General features: G+C 41.2%; 1 protein-coding gene across 1 annotated transcript in view; it reads left to right on the top strand.

Moving 5' to 3' along the window:
* Positions 1-18,106, top strand: part of LOC310631852 (unconventional myosin-X-like) — a 116,236-nt gene that overhangs the window by 23,348 nt on the left and 74,782 nt on the right. The window contains exons 2-3 of the mRNA XM_083348599.1: positions 12,585-12,683; positions 14,901-15,059. Of these exons, the coding sequence (XP_083204725.1) occupies positions 12,585-12,683; positions 14,901-15,059 (258 nt within the window). The remainder of the gene's footprint in view (positions 1-12,584; positions 12,684-14,900; positions 15,060-18,106) is intronic.

Raw genomic sequence — 18,106 nt, 5'->3', positions numbered from 1 at the left:
CAAGTAATTTCGACAAATTAACCCCAGTGTACTAGTTGTATTCATCACTGTTATCTTTCCCTTTGTGAAGGAAAGCAATAACATTTTCCAGTTGTCAGGCACAGATATAGCCTTCACATGTACGTCAGTCATCCATTTATTTCACTGTTCTTAGAGTAAAGCAAAAGACTCTTGTGGTTTACAGCATTTCCATTAAAACAATAAAAGCAGCACATCACCATCAGTAAATGAAACCCAACTCCCACTATCCTTTAATAGCAGCTTTATATGAGTTAAAGGTAAAGGTTAAAGTTCCCCCGCATATGCGTGCTAGTCGTTTCCGACTCTAGGGGCCGGTGCTCATCTCCTTTTCAAAGCTGAAGAGCCAGCACTTGTCCGAGGACGTCTCCGTGGTCATGTGGCCGGCATGACTAGACGCCAGAGGCGCACGGAACGCTGTTACCTTCCCACCGTAGTGGTCCGTTTTTCTACTTACATTTTTACATGCTTTCGAACTGCTAGGTTGGCAGAAGCTGGGACGAGTAACAGGCGCTCAATCTGTTACGCGGCACTCGGGATTCGACCCATCAAACTGCCAACCTTCTTATCGACAAGCTCAGCGTCCTAACCCACTGAGCCACCGTGTCCCTTATATGACTTAAGAGCCTTACAAAAAAGCTCAGCATTTGTCACCTTCCCATGACAAAGGAGAGGGCACCATATGCATTACCAGGAATAAGGAATTCCATCGTTCAACATATCACTAACCTCTGCCTGCAAATCTCTGAAAAACTCATTCTTGCATTCTTTCCTATCAGTTTCATCCAAAATAACTTAATCATTTTTACCCTTTTATTCCATTTATTCTGCTGGAGGCTTGTTCTGCACCGATTTCTAATTATTATTATTTTTATTCCAGTCAGCATTGTTCTGGGTTTACTTCGCCTTTTGCAATATTAAACATGCCTTACTCTCTTTGATGGCATAATTTGGAAGTCTCTTTTTCTCTATATAAATATATTATACCTCATCTTCATTTTTTTGTACCAATCATTCTGTTATGTGCATTTTTCTTACCCATAGCCTTTTACATTCATTCACATCAATTTTTCATATTATCTTTACCAGAATGACACACACTTCTGTGGTACTACTTATTTTCTATTCTCTTCCAAGCAGCCTTCACATCTTGTTATGTCTACTTTCCCTCCACTGCTTGAGAGATTAATCTGTTTTCCCATACTTTTTTGTATGGAATTGGGATATTCTGTTCTGGTAGTCTTTCTGTCTTCCAATACATTTTATTACAGTGTTAGTACAGCCTCTTCCTGTAGCCCCTCTACTTTTTAAATTTTCCCTTTTCTTCCATATCCATCTCTCTCCTCCCTTGTTGGAGCCACTACCAGAAGTGGTCTATCCCACATTCAGAACCTCTCATCATTTTTGCACCCCTTAACTTGTATGGTCTCTTCCTGCAGTCATTCTTTCACTCTAGTTTCTTTTTTTATTTAGAAAATTTATATGGTCGCCTGACTCACTTTCAGTGACTCTGGACAGCTGATAAGGATAAAACCACAATACAAAAACCAATAATCCCCCACCTTCTGGTGACAACAATCAGATGGGCTCCATATCATTATGGAGTCCCCAGGCTCATTGGCAAAACCAAGGCCTTGCAAAGGAGTGTCACAGTGGAGGCCGATCTTATCTCTGCAGCGATGATGTTCCATAGGGAGGGAAGACATGCATTACAGAGAAGACCTTTCTTCTTGGTCCTGCTAGATGGACTTCCTTAGGGGACTTTTCTTCTGTGTCCATCATTTCCCAAGCTCCACTCTTAATGCTACAAAAATTGGTTTTTCTCCCATTTAGAAACTCCCAATATTTTTGCATTCAACAATTTGCAAATGTTCCAGGTGTGGATGGTTGTTCTATGATAGATTAGCATACCAGTAAATACTCGTCCCAGCTTCTGCCAACCTAGCAGTTCGAAAGCACGTAAAAATGCAAGTTGAAAAATAGGGACCACTACGGTGGGAAGGTAACAGCGTTCTGTGCACCTTTGGCGTCTAGTCATGCCAGCCACATGACCACGGAGACGTCCTCGGACAAGCACTGGCTCTTCAGCTTTGAAACGGAGATGAGCACAGGCCCCTAGAGTTGGAAACGACTAGCACGCATGTGCGGGGGAACCTTTACCTTTACTTTAAAGAAATGTAGGAAAGGGTTAGCCAAGTCTTGTTCTATAAACAAAAGATGGCTTGTATTAGCATATGTTTAGAAAAGTATTCAGTACTAACTATTTTAGATAAAAACAAGGAATAGAACCATTGAATGTCTTTTCTGATACAGAAGCAAATGTATATAGCAAAACTTTTTGAATAACTCGTGATAAAATAATTGGCCCTCCTGAATAAAGTTTAGGGAGACAGAACTTAACAGTTTGGTAGGTAAAATTGGGGTGGTGAATTCACTTATTGGATCTTCAACTGATCAGGAAAATAAAAATCTAGGAGAGTTTTCTTCCCAGATCTCTGAAATCTGAGAGAGTTTGATATAAATTGAAGTTAGGGGAGAACAACATGTTTTAAATATGAACTGTTTTAAACATGTTTGGGGTGTGAATCAGACAGTTCCAAATATTTGGGAAGTGTTTTAGGCATTGGGCTTCATGCTCAAACACAGGCAGCCCATTTTGACCTCAAAACAGAGCATTTTGAATCTTTGAACAAAGTCGAGGTCTTTGCATATCGGCATTCACATACAATTGTGGCTATATTTTATTCTTAATTAATGCCGTTTATATCTTAGTTAAGAATGAAGGAGTGGCAAAAAAATGTATTCACAGTTGTTGCCAGGCATGGTTTTAAAATCCTAGAGTGAATAACTGGCCATGTGAAGTCTAGTATTTTGGTAAAGGAAGCCTTTGATCAAAATAGAAACAGATTAAATATACATCTGTATAGGTTCTCAATCACTATCCCTGCTGTTCAATCTTCAATTTCGCAAATTCCTTTTACTGTTTGGTAGCCTTGCAAGTGATATTCCTTCAAATATCAATTGCCTATGTTTTTCATATCTTGAGAAAACTGCAGTGACTAACATGATGGCACACAGCTGAAGTTCACTAATGTTTTCTACAAATAAAGGTGTTACAGGTAGTCCTTGACCTACGACCACAATTGATCCCAAAAATTCCATTGCTATGTGAGACAGTTAAGTGAATTTTGCCCCATTTTACGACCTTTCTTGCCACAGTTGGTAAGTGAATCACTGCAGTTGTTAAGTTACTGTAGTAACAGGGTTGTTGAGTGAATCTGGCTTCTCCATTGACTTTGCTTGTCAAAAGGTTGCAAAAGGTGATTACATGACCTCAGGACACTGCAACCACCATAAATATGAGTCAGTTGCCAAGTGTCTGAATTTTGATCACATGACCCTGGGGATGTGCAAAATTGTAAGTGTGAAAAATTGTCATGTCACTTTTTTTAATGCTGTTGTAACTTCAAATGATCACTAAATGAATGGTTGTAAGTAAAAAAACTATCTGTAACTAATAGATCATATATGTATATATACATTGTACTCAAGCAGGCTTAACATGTGTTAGAAAACCTTAAAAAAGCAAACAGTTGAACTTTTCTTTTGTGGAAGAACTTGCATTGTTATCCTGCTTTCTTTACCTCATCAACGCTCACTGTATCTAGATTAGTTATGTGGACAGTGTAAGTTGAGGTAAATTAAATGATAAGGATTTCTGAACCATCTCTAGTACAGTCTGTTCCTAGAGCTCAGCTCTGGTATTAGGTTCTTTGACTGAAAACAGATTATGGTTAAGGGGGAAGCTATGTTATCTAATTTAAGATCAGTGAGTTAATTGCCATTAAGTCAGGCCTGACTCCTGATAATTGTGTTGACAAATATACCAACAAGAGTTGTTCTCAATGACAATCAGTAATCCTTTCAAGGACTTTCTTGTGAGTACCTTGATTGTGTCAATATTCCTTATTCATTCTTTTCCTTTTTCTATTGCTTCTGCTTTTGCAGACTCATTAAAAATATTCCCCATTGTATAACATGCCCAAATTCTATGAGTTTCTAGTTATTTATCATCCAGATTTCATATCATCCATGACTGATGGATTTGTTCTTATTACAGTCCGTGTAAATGTATTTTGGATGATGTCAAAACTACAGTATTTTAAAGACAGTGAATATTTTTAACTTGGATATAAGTTGATTATAGGAGTGCCAGAATACTGATATTTACTTTCAGATGACAAAGTAATATGACCTGAATATGTTAGTGTTTCAACTTTCAGCTGTCAACTCTTCTGGTCCTGCCATTCACTGTGCACTTTACATGGATATGGAGATTCACTTGTCTCATTCCATTTCCTATTCTGAATGACTGTTTCTCCAAATTCAGCTCTTACAATTGCTTCCTCATTGTAATGACTCCTCAGAAGAGTAATTAGATGTTTTTGGCACACTATTAGCTTTGATATATTCCACATTCTGCCATGGTCTCTACAATCAAGGGTCTAGCTGTAAAGACAAGCAAACCACCTCCTTTAATTATCTTGCTCTGCTCATTATCCATCATACATTAACTACCTCATCTTTCCGTCTCTGTCTTTTCTGAAATCTGTTTTCTCATTTCCACGAGTGTGTCTGTTCTTTGTAAGATGCTAAATAAAACTTTGTTTGCTTGAGGAGATTATGGAATGGTTTGATACTTACACATTCTCTAGTACACATTTTTCTTTCATGGTACTACTGTACACCAATCTTTTTTGTTTCCTAATCCACATATTTTTGTTTCATATTTATTTTTAGATTCATATTCTACTTTTCCTTCAGTTGAAGATGGTGTATATAATACTCCTCCCATTTCCCCTACAGAAATAACTGTGAGGTACATTGGGGTGAGAATGAGTGACTGGTCCAAAGTCAGACAAGTAGTTCTAGTCCAACATCTTGATGATCACATCACACTGACTCAAACATTTGTTAGCATAAAGTTGCCATTACTGTTCTTTATCTTGCTGCTTTAAACATTTCTGTAGACATTTTATGTACAATGTGCCTTTACATTGAGAGTTGGTATATCTATTTTGTTGAATACTATATGTTGCCTACAAATGCTTCTATTATTCCATAAACCCATTCGTAATAAGTCTCACATAGCCTTTCCATCTTCATTTAACTTTCTGCATCAGAAGTTGTTCCGACTAGATTGATTTCTTCAATTTCATACCACATAGTCAATTTGATTCTTACACTGGCCGTTCAGTAATATTTACCGTAGTTGTATAGTTGTGTTTATGTTGCTTGAAGGAGACACTAGCAATGAGCAAAAGCTCTGTTAATGTTTCCTGCTTTATTGTGTTGACCCACTTCAAATATTCCTGCAATTTGAGGTTCCCCTGTTTCTCCAACTTTTGTATCCTAATTGTTCATTGATACTACGAAGTTCTAGGTGTTGGGTTTTAGCATCTCTTGCAATCTGCCATGCAATTATTCAGTATCTTTTCACCATTCTGTCTAATAAATTTGGCTGTCTTCATTTTGGCTCAGTAGCTCAGTGATACAGCCACCATGCTTTGAATATCAGAGGACTCAGGATCTTTCGGATTTCTTAGCTTAGGCTGAAAAATCTCCTGCTTGAAAACTTGGAAAGCCTGTCAATTTGATATCATTGGGTGAGATGGGCCATTAGTTAGATAAAGGTAAAGGTTTCCCCTGTCTGGTCATGTCCAATTCTAGGATGCGGTGCTCATCTCCGTTTCTTAGCCGAGGGAGCCAGTGTCCGAAGACTTTTCCGTGGTCATGTGGTCAGCATGACTGACTATACACTGAAAATGCTGTTACATTCCCATGAAGTAGTACCTATTTATCTACTAGCATTTGCATCTTTTCAAACTGCTAGGTGGCAAGGAACTGGGGCAAGAACATGAGCTCAGCCTGTCATGTGCTACTTGCGTGTAAGTTTATGGACAACGGTTTTATTTTAGTTTTATGGGCACTAACCCAATGCAATATACTGTAATTACAGTAATGCTCCACATAACAGCAAGCAGCATTTGTTCTTTAACTTCTATTAAGCTACTGAGTAAGCTATGTTTATATAGAAAACCAGATCAGGAGAGATCCTTTGTGTAAGCAGATTAAATGAACACATATGAAAAGAGATCTCCTAAGATCTTTTTGCTCCATCTGATCTCATTGCCTTGATGGATTGAGTGGGATCTTGTTAAACGTTGCTAACTTTGAGTAACCATGCAGTATATAGTTTAACTCTGTGCTACCTGTTTTTTGCAAGTGACCTCAGTCTTTCTATTTGAGAGGTAAAGATGCAGCTGCTGTGGCTGAAGCCCTTCTAACTTAGTGAAGCAGGACGCTAGAAATTACATTCAACTAAAGACATTGCTTGACTTCTGTTCCTGAGGGTAACATGTCTCTAGACAAATCTTACTCCATGACCTTGTCAGAATTTGCAAGATAAGCACAACTAGGAGGAATGCATCTCTGTGCTGCAGAGAAGACCTCCAAGATAGGAAGGGCCATGACAGCTGGTTCATTTTGAAATGCAGCCGTTCATTACAGCTGACTTTTCATTTACATGTAATTTCTCTGTTACTTACAGACAGGGCAGCTCCTCTGTTTCATATTATCAGCTCTTTACTGCAGGCATGGTATCTTATTCCTATTTTTATTTTGAAGTCATCCCATTATTTTTGTTACAGAGTGGGAAATTTGTGCTTAAAAATGTTGCCCTTCTGATTGCTCTGCTATGCAAAACTGGTCAGATTGGGCACCAGCTGAGAAGATCATTTTGTTGATACATCCTATTGCCATATAAACATACGGTAATTGTCGACCAGTAACATTTACTCTGATCTTATGCTCAAGAATGAGCACATTATGTTTCTAATATGGCATCAGTCAAGTGCAAAAGAGAGGTACAGGTAATCTTCACTTAATGACCCCAGTTGGGACTGGCAGCTGTGCAGTTAAACAAGCCACCAGTAAGTGGGAAATCATTTGGCTGTGATTGTGCATTCCAGTTGGAAAGAGACAAGAATATTGCCTCGGTTTCACATCTTCAGCTTTGCTTTGCTTTGCTTTCTAACACACACACACGGAATGCTCCAGTGCCTGCTTACTGTCTAGAGTGGGGAAAATGGGAGGACCACAAATTAGAAAAGATTCATGGTTGATCAACAGACCAAACAGCAAAATGTTGTTGGGTTGTTGGTTTTTTTTTGAAACATTGGAAACCTTAAATGGACTTCTTACTGAAAGAAGAAAAAATGAAATGATTTATGAATTTGAAGATTAAGAAAGATATCAATTAAAGGAGGAGATGAGGAGATCTGAGAAGTATTTAAGAGAGTGGTGGAGGGACAACAAAGAGTATAATTATTTGTTGAAAAAAGAGGTCAGAAGTCATTTTTATATTTATTGATTTTGGTTTTCTCTCTTTTTTGTGTATGTGTACATTTTCTTTTCTTCTGATTTGTCTTTATATGATTTTTAAAAATAAATATGAATTTTAGAAAAGAAAAACAAGAGAAAAGAATGCAAACATTAGAAGGCACTCTGTAAAAGTACAGATCAATTCCCCTTCTCCAGCTTGTTGATTACCAGATTGATCAGATCCATCACCAGTCGTCTCTTAATTGGTATGTTTAAGAGCACTTGGGTGGGGAAAACTGAATTCTTTAATATCTTTTTTTTGACAAAATCAGGAATGTGAATGTGATAACAGTCACAAACAGAGTGATGAGTAAGCTCTGTCCTTAATCATGAATTTAGAACCTCTTAAGAATTACCTGTTCCTGCTTCCTTAACAAGAAACCAATCTGGTACCAGTTTTTTACCATAAGCATTATTTGTAGTGCTGTGTTCTAAATACAAATACATTTCATCTCAAAACAGTGCAGTCCCTGATAGTGACACTGTCCTTATTTGATGGTGGGCCAGATTTATTTAAAATGCTGGTTTGTTAGTATTTCAAATCTTTCTGGTACATAATGACCAACTGCATCTGCTTGGTTCCCCCTGCAGATGGAAGCAACCCCAATCCATATCCCAAAAGGCTTATATGTCTAGTCCAGGGGTAGGCAACCTTGGCTCTTTTATGACTCGTGGACTTCAACTCCCAGAATTCCTGAGCCAATTGGCTCAGGAATTCTGGGAGTTGAAGTCAATGAGTCATAAAAGAGCCATGGTTGCCTACCCCTGGACTAGTCTATGACCTCCCACCTCTCCTTTTAATGTCAGTATTAGAAACCAGCATTTGTAGCTGACTTTTGGATTCTGGCTTCTAAGAGAAGCACTAAGTCAGAAGCCAGATTTAAACTTAACATTAAGCATCCTGTGACTTCTACATTCCTGCCACTCTTATACAGGGAAAAACTAAGTAGAAACAATTGAGAAGTCTGCCCTGGCACACTTGCTGCTTCCTCACATGCCCGAATTCTCAGCAACTTATTGCAGTATTTTGTGTGAACACTATCCAGTGTGCAATATACATTAATCTGTGACACTCATTTATAGCTCTAGAATTAGGAAAAGCGCTTGAGACAGCCATGCCAGCATATTTTTCAAAAAGTAACTTTGAGTGTTAAAGTGTAAAAGTAACTTGAGTGTTAATAAAACGTATTGTGATACTTGTATCTCAGTAATTCATAGAAAACTGTCTGTTTGCATAGCAAATGAGTAAGAACTGCATATCTACATATAACATTAAGTCTGTAGTCCTTACTTTTAGAGATTTGGGTCTGTCTCTCTCTCTCTCTCTCTCTCTCTCTCTCTCTCTCTCTCTCTCTCCCACTTTCAATTGAGCTTCTGAAACTCACCTACCTGATCCATTCATCACATGGCTTCCTAAAATTACCTTCCAATTATTTTTCTTTGAATGTTTCTGAATATTACTACTGCATTTATCTGAGAGCTAAAATGGTAGTTTTTCTCCAAAATATTTTGATTTCAAAGTGGGAAGGTTGCCTTAAATTTACTGAGGATGCAGTAGTGATATTTTCCCTTACCTAGTCTTATTTTTGCAGGTGGTGCCTTTCTAAATTTAGGATATTCTTACTGTACTTTTGCTAAGATAGAACAATAAAGAGTATTCTGCAGCTTCAAGAAAACTTTTCATTCTAAGACAGAGCGTACAAGTTGAAATTTTGAACAGCACTTTTGGCTGTCTCACAGAAGATCCGAAAGCAAATAGTTCATAATGTAAGATTAGCCGCTAGCAGAAGAAAAGCACATTATTGCTCAAGAAGTATCAATGAAAGTTCACACGCATGTTCTATTTGATCTCCCCTTTCATGAAAACCATTATTGACCCCCCACCACCCATTCTGCCTCTTTCTTGAGATCAGATAACCTCTTTCCTCTTGTGCTTTGAGTGGATGTTCTTCCACCTGCTGCATCTCACATCTGCTTCCATTAGCTAATTTCTGTTTATATGTATCTATTACTTATTTATGGCCCTCTGGATCAATCAAAATATGCATTTGATGAAACTTGATTCAACCCTTATCTGGAAGTTATGGCTTCTCCCACTCCCTACCATATTGTAGCTATTTAATGTAACTACTACTACAATAGTAGTAGTAGTAGTAGTAGTAGTAGTAAGCTACCTAATAAGTAAGTTACTTAAATTACTAAAAGTTTTGTAATATAGCCAAGGTAGAATCCTGATTCTTGATCATTTGTGGGCACCCGATACAGGAGGACTTTATAAATACAGGAGGTATTTATAAAAATGAGTATCTAAAGCAGCAAAGTTAAGACTGATCAGAATAGGAAGTCAAGTTGTTCTTGATAAAATCTATGCCTGATAATGGCTGATATGGCTAATATTTTTTTTTTACCATAGAAAGATTAGCTCAAAGACCACATACTTCAAAAAGTCCTATAGTTTATCATTCACTGGGGAAAAACCTAATATTCACCCGTTCATTTATCTAGTGGATTTTTTTTTAGCTTGCCATGTGCACAAAGGACTCAGAGAGGTCAGGGATAAACTATAACAAACAAAAATTACATTTTAGCTCTGAGTCAGTGTTCTGTGATCTTTTAGCATTTTGTAAGACTATGAGATGACTTCATAGGAATTGCCTTTGTTGCATCTTGTCAGTAGCTCTTTGGTGATAAGTATCAATCACTATGGAGAGGCATAAAGCAGGCAGGGGTCATGGCAATGATTGCTTAGTGGTATCCTGGTTCTCAACCAGTCCCTCTTCTCCCCTGCTGCAGTTTTTCCTATCAATCCTTTCTCTATTGATTTCCTATCAAATGGGGGGAAAACTTATGAAAATCTCTTGTAGCAATGGTACAGAGCTAGCCATGATTTTAACATTTATATGGACCACAGAGGGCACAAAATGGCCTCCCTTGAGCCTCCATTTGAAAAATTTCCACAAAAATCTTCAAATAGATCAGGCTTTTCTGATAACAAAAGTTGGGTCATTGTGAGCAAAGAAGTAGATAGAGGCACAGAGAGGCTGCTAAAGCTTTTTCCCCAAATGCCACTTCTCCGTTCCAGGCTTGTTATTGCAAAACTGTTAAAACTACTAAGCATTCAACTGTCCCAATTCATTTTCTTAAAAGTGGTTTGTGCTTAGCCCTTGGGTAAAACAAACGTTTACTGCTACTGTGGCTTTAGTTATGCCTCCTCCCCCAAAAGAATAGCAATACACTTATGTGTACACACACACACACACACACACACACACACACACGGCTGGGTTGACTGAAAAAGATTTGTTTTTCTCAGGAGTAAAAAACAGATTTCAATACATGCCCCTTTTTATAGGAAAGAGGTCTTGCAGCCCCTTCTCTCCCTGTTTATTTCAGGCACTTTTTAGAAGCACTTGAGTTCCTCTCAGTTTCATCCTACTCATAGGACAAGAGACCTCCACTCTCTGGTATCTGTTATGTAAATTGGCTGTCCTGTCCTTTTGTCCTCCTCCATTTGATCAGTTTGAACTTTTATCCTAGCCAAGTTGGACCCTTTGTTTGTGTGAGGAATTATTGTGAGCTGAGGGTTCAGGATGGGTCCAGCAATAACTTCCGAGATTATCACAAAACATTTTTCTAGTTACTACAGCATTGCCAATTTTTGATGGTACTTAATCTCCATGTAAGAAAAATCAGGATTGTGTGTAAAATGGTTAAAAATGAATTGCATTTGAATCACGCTTTCCTCTAAGGACATGAGAGGATAATTTCAGCTGTCTTTATGTTAGGAAACATAAAATAGCATTTTTAGTCTCATAAGACTTGATGAAGTGAGTTAGAGGGAAATGGTATACACTACAGTTTAAAAATTGATTGAAACTTGAGCCTGGGAATCTCACATTTAGGGCTAACACAAATGAGCAAAATCTAGGCAGAATCTTGGGGTGTTGAAAATGGGTGGAAACCATTTTCTAAATCCAGTTCCATACTACAGAGTGGTGGGATTCAAATACGTGAACAACTGGTTCTCTGTGTGGATGGCTGCTTCTGGAAGTCCATTCTGGGCCTGGGCAACAAAAAATTAGCTACCTGTTCTGCCGAAGTGGTGCAAACTGGCTGAATCCCACCACTGATACTACGTATCAAGATACTGTGATTCTTACACAAAGGCTGCTTTTGCTTGTTTATTCTAATGGTCTGGTGACAGCTTTTGGCACAATTCAGTAATGTCTTTGAATGTGGGGCAAGGCTGGGAGACTAAGTCTTATATGTGCCTGAGAGGAATGGGAAAATGTTAACTACTGTATTGAAATAAAGGCAAAGTGAAGTTTTGTGCCATCCACAGTGTTTGCAATGTAACTGCTTGAAAAGAAATTTAAGAATGAAGAATGTGGATTCTTTTCTACCAGTCTAAACTGCATCAGGCAGACTGAATAGTTTATCATTGCAGGATAATGTTGGGGATCCATGCAGACTATAGAAATTTGAGATATTTTAACCCTGGTAGGCAACAGTGTTCAGCTGTCATATATATGGTGAGGTGTTACCAGTTCCAGCAGTCGCTATAACAAAGTTTGCACACGCACGCACGCGCACACACACACACACAATATGCACATACCAGTCTGTTTGTAGACAGATGGGGACTTGAATGGGATAGAATTTTCTGTCACAGTGCTAAACATAAAGTCTTCTGAGAGGGACTATAATGATTGCCATCCTGAGTGCCAGTCCAGCCAGCTTTCCTATGAAAGCAGTTTAAGTAAAAAAGACAAAAGTGAAAGGATCAGTCATCTATAATTGTTGATCTTAATTCTTATAGGCATATATACTACCTTATTTACAAGATGAAGGGAAGACTGCCCCTTTGTGGTGGCCATCTACATGTTTTATTCATATGCACACTTGAAGTATTTCTGGATATGATATATTTTTGCAGTTGATTGGCAAAGAAAGGAAACAATAGCAAGTGTGATCATTAAATGTGTGTGTGCATGTGTATGTATGTATATGTATATACACACGCATACATATATATCATATTTCTGAACTACCCATCTCCCTTGGATGTACAAATGTAGACAGATGAAGACTATATGGTTGAAGTCTCTTGTGATTGATTTCAGGGAACACGTGTGTGGCTGCAGGAACTGGATTATATGCGGCCCTGCACTCTTGGATCCTGTGCTAATGGCTCCATGCTCTTCGCTTCAGACTATGGTGAGGTAAGTGAAATTTAAGACTTTAATGAACCACTAAGAAAGTACTCTTGGATAATTCCCTTGCCCATTTGAGCTAATATTTAAAAAAAAATACATTGGGAGACTCAACTGATACTGGTATAGAAATAGTATTAAGTAAATAAATAAATAAATACCTCCTAACATGCACCGCCTAGGATGGCCAAGTGTTGAGTAATGTCATCTTGCCTGAACAGGCATATTTTTCTTAAGACTTTGCTCCCCATTCTCACTTGCAAATTGATTCTTCTGAATTGCTATTAAACTCTTTGACCCTGAAACAAAGCACACAAGTTCTCAGTAAAGACGGCAACACACCTTAGCCAACTGGGGCAGGCTCTTGAAGCGTTCAAGCCATTCACAATAGTTCTGCAGTTCTGCAGCTGGCCAGGTTTGAAATTGGAGATAATTCTGCATTAATACCTTGAATTGGTCATTTTCTCTAGGCAAATGCTTGCTCTTCTGAATCTCTCTGATGTAGTGGGAAGGGAGGCCTGCATTTTTCCTGCGTATATAAGATAAGATGACCTAATGCAGATCAGTTATTTTTTAATGTGACCTAATTGCCATTACAGCATCTCAACGAGGCTTGCTAAAAGAGCAGTAGAAAGATGGATATGCTTTCAGTGTATATTTTTTTATGTTAGCAATTTACTAGTACAGAATCAAAGATGGAGATGCAGGAGTTTGATACAGTGTTCCTGTGGCAACTGACAATCCATTACAATATTTACATTTTTGAAGCATGAACCAAGAGCAGAACAGTCTGTAGGGATCCAAACTTTTCTACACTGGACTCTTCAGCTGTGTGTAAACCAGTGATAAGGAAGCCAGTTTAAGAAACATGTTTCCACATTTCAACCCTTCCCTCTGTTTTTCCACCACGCAGACAGGTTAGTGTTTTATCTGGATCACATTAACCATGATTGGTGAAGTCCCCCACCTTTTTTTTACCATTCCTGGACTGATAAAAAAAGAGAGAAATCCTATCAAGCTCTGTGAAGTGGTATATAAGTCTAAGGGCTAAGGCCTATTTTCCTGTCCTAAGGCCTAGAAAGTATTTTTTTGAAAATGGCCAGAGGACAGTTAACCAATGACTGGAACAGAGAGGGTGATCCTGCCAAGTACCGTATATAGTAGCCAGTTCCAGTGTAGTTGGGGCACAATAGAAGAACTGCTGATTGGAATCAGCAGGAGTAAAAAAAAATACTTTTGTTGTATAGCAGAAAATAATGGACATAGATTGCCTTTCCTAGTGGGCTTGATGTGGGTGACAGAAAATGCCATATGTTGCTATCCTTAAGAATTTGTCAGTGGCCTTTATTCACAGTGGGTCAAGAAAATTAATTCTTACTCATTACTGAATAGATTATTATAAAATGTTCTGTATAGGGCTACCCTTGTGCTTGTGCAACAAGCACAAAATGGACTAGCAGGATTCTTTTGCAGAGGTGTTCAGCATCAAAAGCTCCATTTCCTATTCCATTACTTTAAAAAGTTTAGTTGATAGGAATATGAGACAGGATTTTGACTGCAGCAGTGTCTGGCTTATGGAGTTTTCCCCCCAAAGAAATTGTACTTGCTCCATCCCTGATAGTTTTAAGTGGTTGGTACTGTGGTGTTTTTTGTCTTTAAATGGTAGTGTACTCAGTGCTTTTTTTGTAAAAGAAAAAGGTGCCGGAACTCACACATGTCATACAACCCGCCTTGCCTATCCTACAAGGTTCCATCCAAAAAAGGTGCCCGAACTCCGTTCTGAGTGTTCTATGAGAAAAAAAGCCCTGAGTGTACTGATGCCTGCATTCTTCATTCTCTCTGACTTCTAAATTTGAACTTGATTATTTTTTAATATTACTCTAGTGATTTTCTTAATTTTGATTGCTTGGAAGTTCTTTTTAGGGGTACCATATGAAAGGTTTGCTTAAAGGATGTGGGAGTAGAAGAAATTGAATCTTTGCAAGCATGCATGTGATTACTAATTGACCTACCCTGCTCTTGATGTACAAATTTAACACAGGTCCTTTACTATCACATCTAATTCAGCAGATGGCAATCATCCAGGACAGGGGCAGGCAACCTTGTCTCTTTTATGACTCATGGACTTCAACTCCACAAGTCATAAAAGAGACAAGGTTGCCTACCCCTGATCCAGAACATATGGTCATTTTGCATCTCTCAATGCAATCTTTCCTTTCCCACTAGGTGTTCTGCTATCCATGGGCCTCTCTGCCCAAAGAAAAAATTCTGCCAATGCATCGGTCAAGTGTAGAAGGTGTGGAGGACATGTCCATGCTGGGAGACCTGCATGAGGCTGCCATATTGCTCAATTTGCACCAGCGCTACAAGCAGAACCACATCTATGTGAGTGAACAAATTAGACTGGTGCCCTGCTAATCTCTCTAACGAAGTGCTAAACAACATCCTCAAAAGAGAAGTTACCTGCATGGCTGTATCCTCATCCTATGATAGGTTGACTTGACATCCAGGTGTGCAGGAGCCATAACTCTCTGAAGTGTGCTTCAATGCTTTGATGTCTTTGGGTCATGAGCACAGAAGCTTGGGTTAGAGACCTCTGAGAATATTTGGACAGCTTCTTAGTAAAACTGGGCCATGACAATCTGTTAGATAGAATCAAATACCAGAATGGATTGGTGGCAGATACATTACATTTTTGAATACTGTATCTACCCAAGTTTAAAAAAAATTCAGCCTGCATGTAAGTTGAAACACAAACATAAATGTTCATATCCATGCTAGATTTCAGCCTTCTTTCCCAACTTTAGTTTTCTATTTGCAAAGAGAAAGAAAGTGCTTTTACATAACATACCCCTTTCCTGAATTCCTAGGGATGACACCCATAGTGCAATCTAAAGAGTCTGCCATCTAATTCCTTCTTTTGGCGTTAAACATCCAATTCCTACCTATTTCAGTAAATATGGATGGAAGACGAGGAGCAGGTAAATTCTGGGTCAAGATGGCTGCGAAATTATCTGGGAGCGCAAGGAAGGGGATGAGGCATATTCCCTTATCTTCTTACCTGTGCACAAGCGTTCTTAAATTCTGATGTTGAAATGTAGATCTTAAGTTAGAGGTCCCGACGGGACGGGGTCGGGGGAGGTGGCTGCTGGCGCTGGGAATGTGGGGGTGGGGCATCGAATCCCCACGGCGATAGGGTATGGCAGCAGGTGTTTGCGCGGAGGGCCATATCAACATCTGGGATCGCGCCCCCGCTATCTCCGAGCGGTGGCGCGCTCCGACCCTCCGGTTAGCACCCTCCTACCCGGGGATGAGGGTGATCAGGCCCCTGAGCTCAGGTTGGTCTATTTTAACGCTAGATCCGTAGTTAACAAAGCTCCCCTCATCCGTGACCTGATCGAGGAGGAATGTGCGGATCTAGCGTGCATCACGGAAACTTGGTTGGGTTCGGAGGGAGGGGTGCCTCTCACCGAGTTATGCCCGCCAGGTTTCCGGGTGCTGCACCAGCCACGGGCTCAGGGCAGGGGTGGTGGGGTGGCAGTGGTTATTCGGGAGACTTTGTGTCCTCGGGAGGCCACCATTGTCCAGATGGCCGGGAGTGAATCCCTCCTCTTGAGATGTGGTCCTCGGGTTCAGCTGGGCTTGTTGCTCACATACCTGGCGCCCAGCTGTGTGGCAACAGCCCTGCCTGAGCTGCTCGACACCCTCTCAGGGTTGGCGGTGGAGTTCCCCAGGCTTATAGTCCTGGGTGACTTCAACCTGCCATCACTGGGGGGGTCGTCGGAGTTAGCTCGGGAGTTCATGGCTTCCATGACAGCCATGGGCCTGACCCAGGTTATTGAGGGCCCTACTCACGAGGGGGATCATACTCTCGACCTGGTGTTCCTGTCTGGACAATGGTTGGATGATCTGGGAGGGGGTTCTCCGTCCATCACCCCTCTGTCATGGTCAGATCATTACCTCCTGAGGCTGGTTTTCCGTCATGCCATCCCCCGCCGCTGGGCGGCGGAACCGACCAGGTGGTTCCGCCCCAGGCGCCTAATGGACCCGGACCGGTTCCAGAGGGCGCTTGGGCCGATACCTATCACCCTTACCCACAGCCCAGTCGATGCTCTGGTGGAGGCCTGGGAAACGGCTGCCACCAGGGCACTCGACTGTGTTGTACCCATGCGACCTCTGACTCGGCGCAGATCCCGTTGGGCTCCATGGTTCTCTGTGGAGCTCCGGGAGATGAAGCGTCGGAGACGAGGTCTAGAGAGCGGTTGGAGATCCAGCCGATCCGAACCCGACCGATTGCAGTTAAGAACCTTCATAAGGTCTTATCTTGCGGCGATAAGGACGGCGAAGTCTAACTACTTTGCCGCCCTTATCGCGTCCGCAGATAATCGCCCGGCCGCCCTGTTTAGGGTGACTCGCTCCCTCCTTAACCAGGAGGTGAGGGAGGATCCCTTGCAGGGACGAGCCGAGGAGTTTAGTCATCATCTGACGGACAAAATCGCTCGGATCCGGACCGGCTTGGACTCTGACTGGGCAGAGTCTGATGTGGAGGAATCAGGCGGTCTTGAGCACGTTATCTGGACTGAGTTCGACCCTGTTTCCCCTGATGATGTGGACAGGATCATGGGGAGACTGAGCTCCACCACCTGTTTGTTGGATCCGTGCCCCTCCTGGCTAGCTTATGCGGCTCGGGAGGGAACACGAGGCTGGTTCCATGCAGTAATAACTGCTTCTTTGAAGGAGGGTGTCTTCCCTGCCGCCTTGAAGGAGGCGGTGGTGAGACCCCTCCTCAAGAAGCCTGCTTTGGACCCGGCTGTTTTAAACAACTATCGTCCAGTCTCCAACCTTCGCTTCCTGGCGAAGGTTGTTGAGAGTGTGGTGGCGCATCAGCTCCCTCTGTTCCTGGAGGAAACTGATTATCTGGACCCGTACCAATCGGGCTTCAGGCCTGGACACAGCACGGAGACGGCATTGGTCGCGCTGGTGAATGATCTCTGGAGGGCTAGGGACAGGGGTTGCTCCTCTGTCCTGGTCCTATTAGACCTCTCAGCGGCTTTCGATACCATCGACCATGGTATCCTGCTGCGGCGTCTCAGGGGGCTGGGAGTGGGAGGCACCGTTTTACGGTGGTTCTCCTCCTACCTCCGGGGCCGCTCGCAGTCGGTGTTGACAGGAGGGCAGAGATCCGCCCCGAGGTCTCTCATTTGTGGAGTCCCTCAGGGGTCGGTTCTCTCGCCCCTCCTGTTCAACATCTACATGAAGCCGCTGGGCGAGATCATTCGTGGTTTTGGGGTGGGGTATCACCAGTACGCTGATGATACCCAACTTTTTCTTTCCACCCCGAACCAACCCAGTGATGCCCTCTCCGTGATGTCCCGGTGCCTGGAGGCGGTCCAGGTCTGGATGGGGAGAAACAGGCTTCGTCTCAATCCCGC

This window comes from Vipera ursinii (genome assembly GCF_947247035.1).
Source record: "Vipera ursinii genome assembly, chromosome: 1".
In the NCBI taxonomy this organism is placed as follows: domain Eukaryota; kingdom Metazoa; phylum Chordata; class Lepidosauria; order Squamata; family Viperidae; genus Vipera; species Vipera ursinii.
The sequence above is the reverse complement of the archived record's forward strand: the minus strand, read 5'-3'. Positions and strand labels throughout refer to the sequence as shown.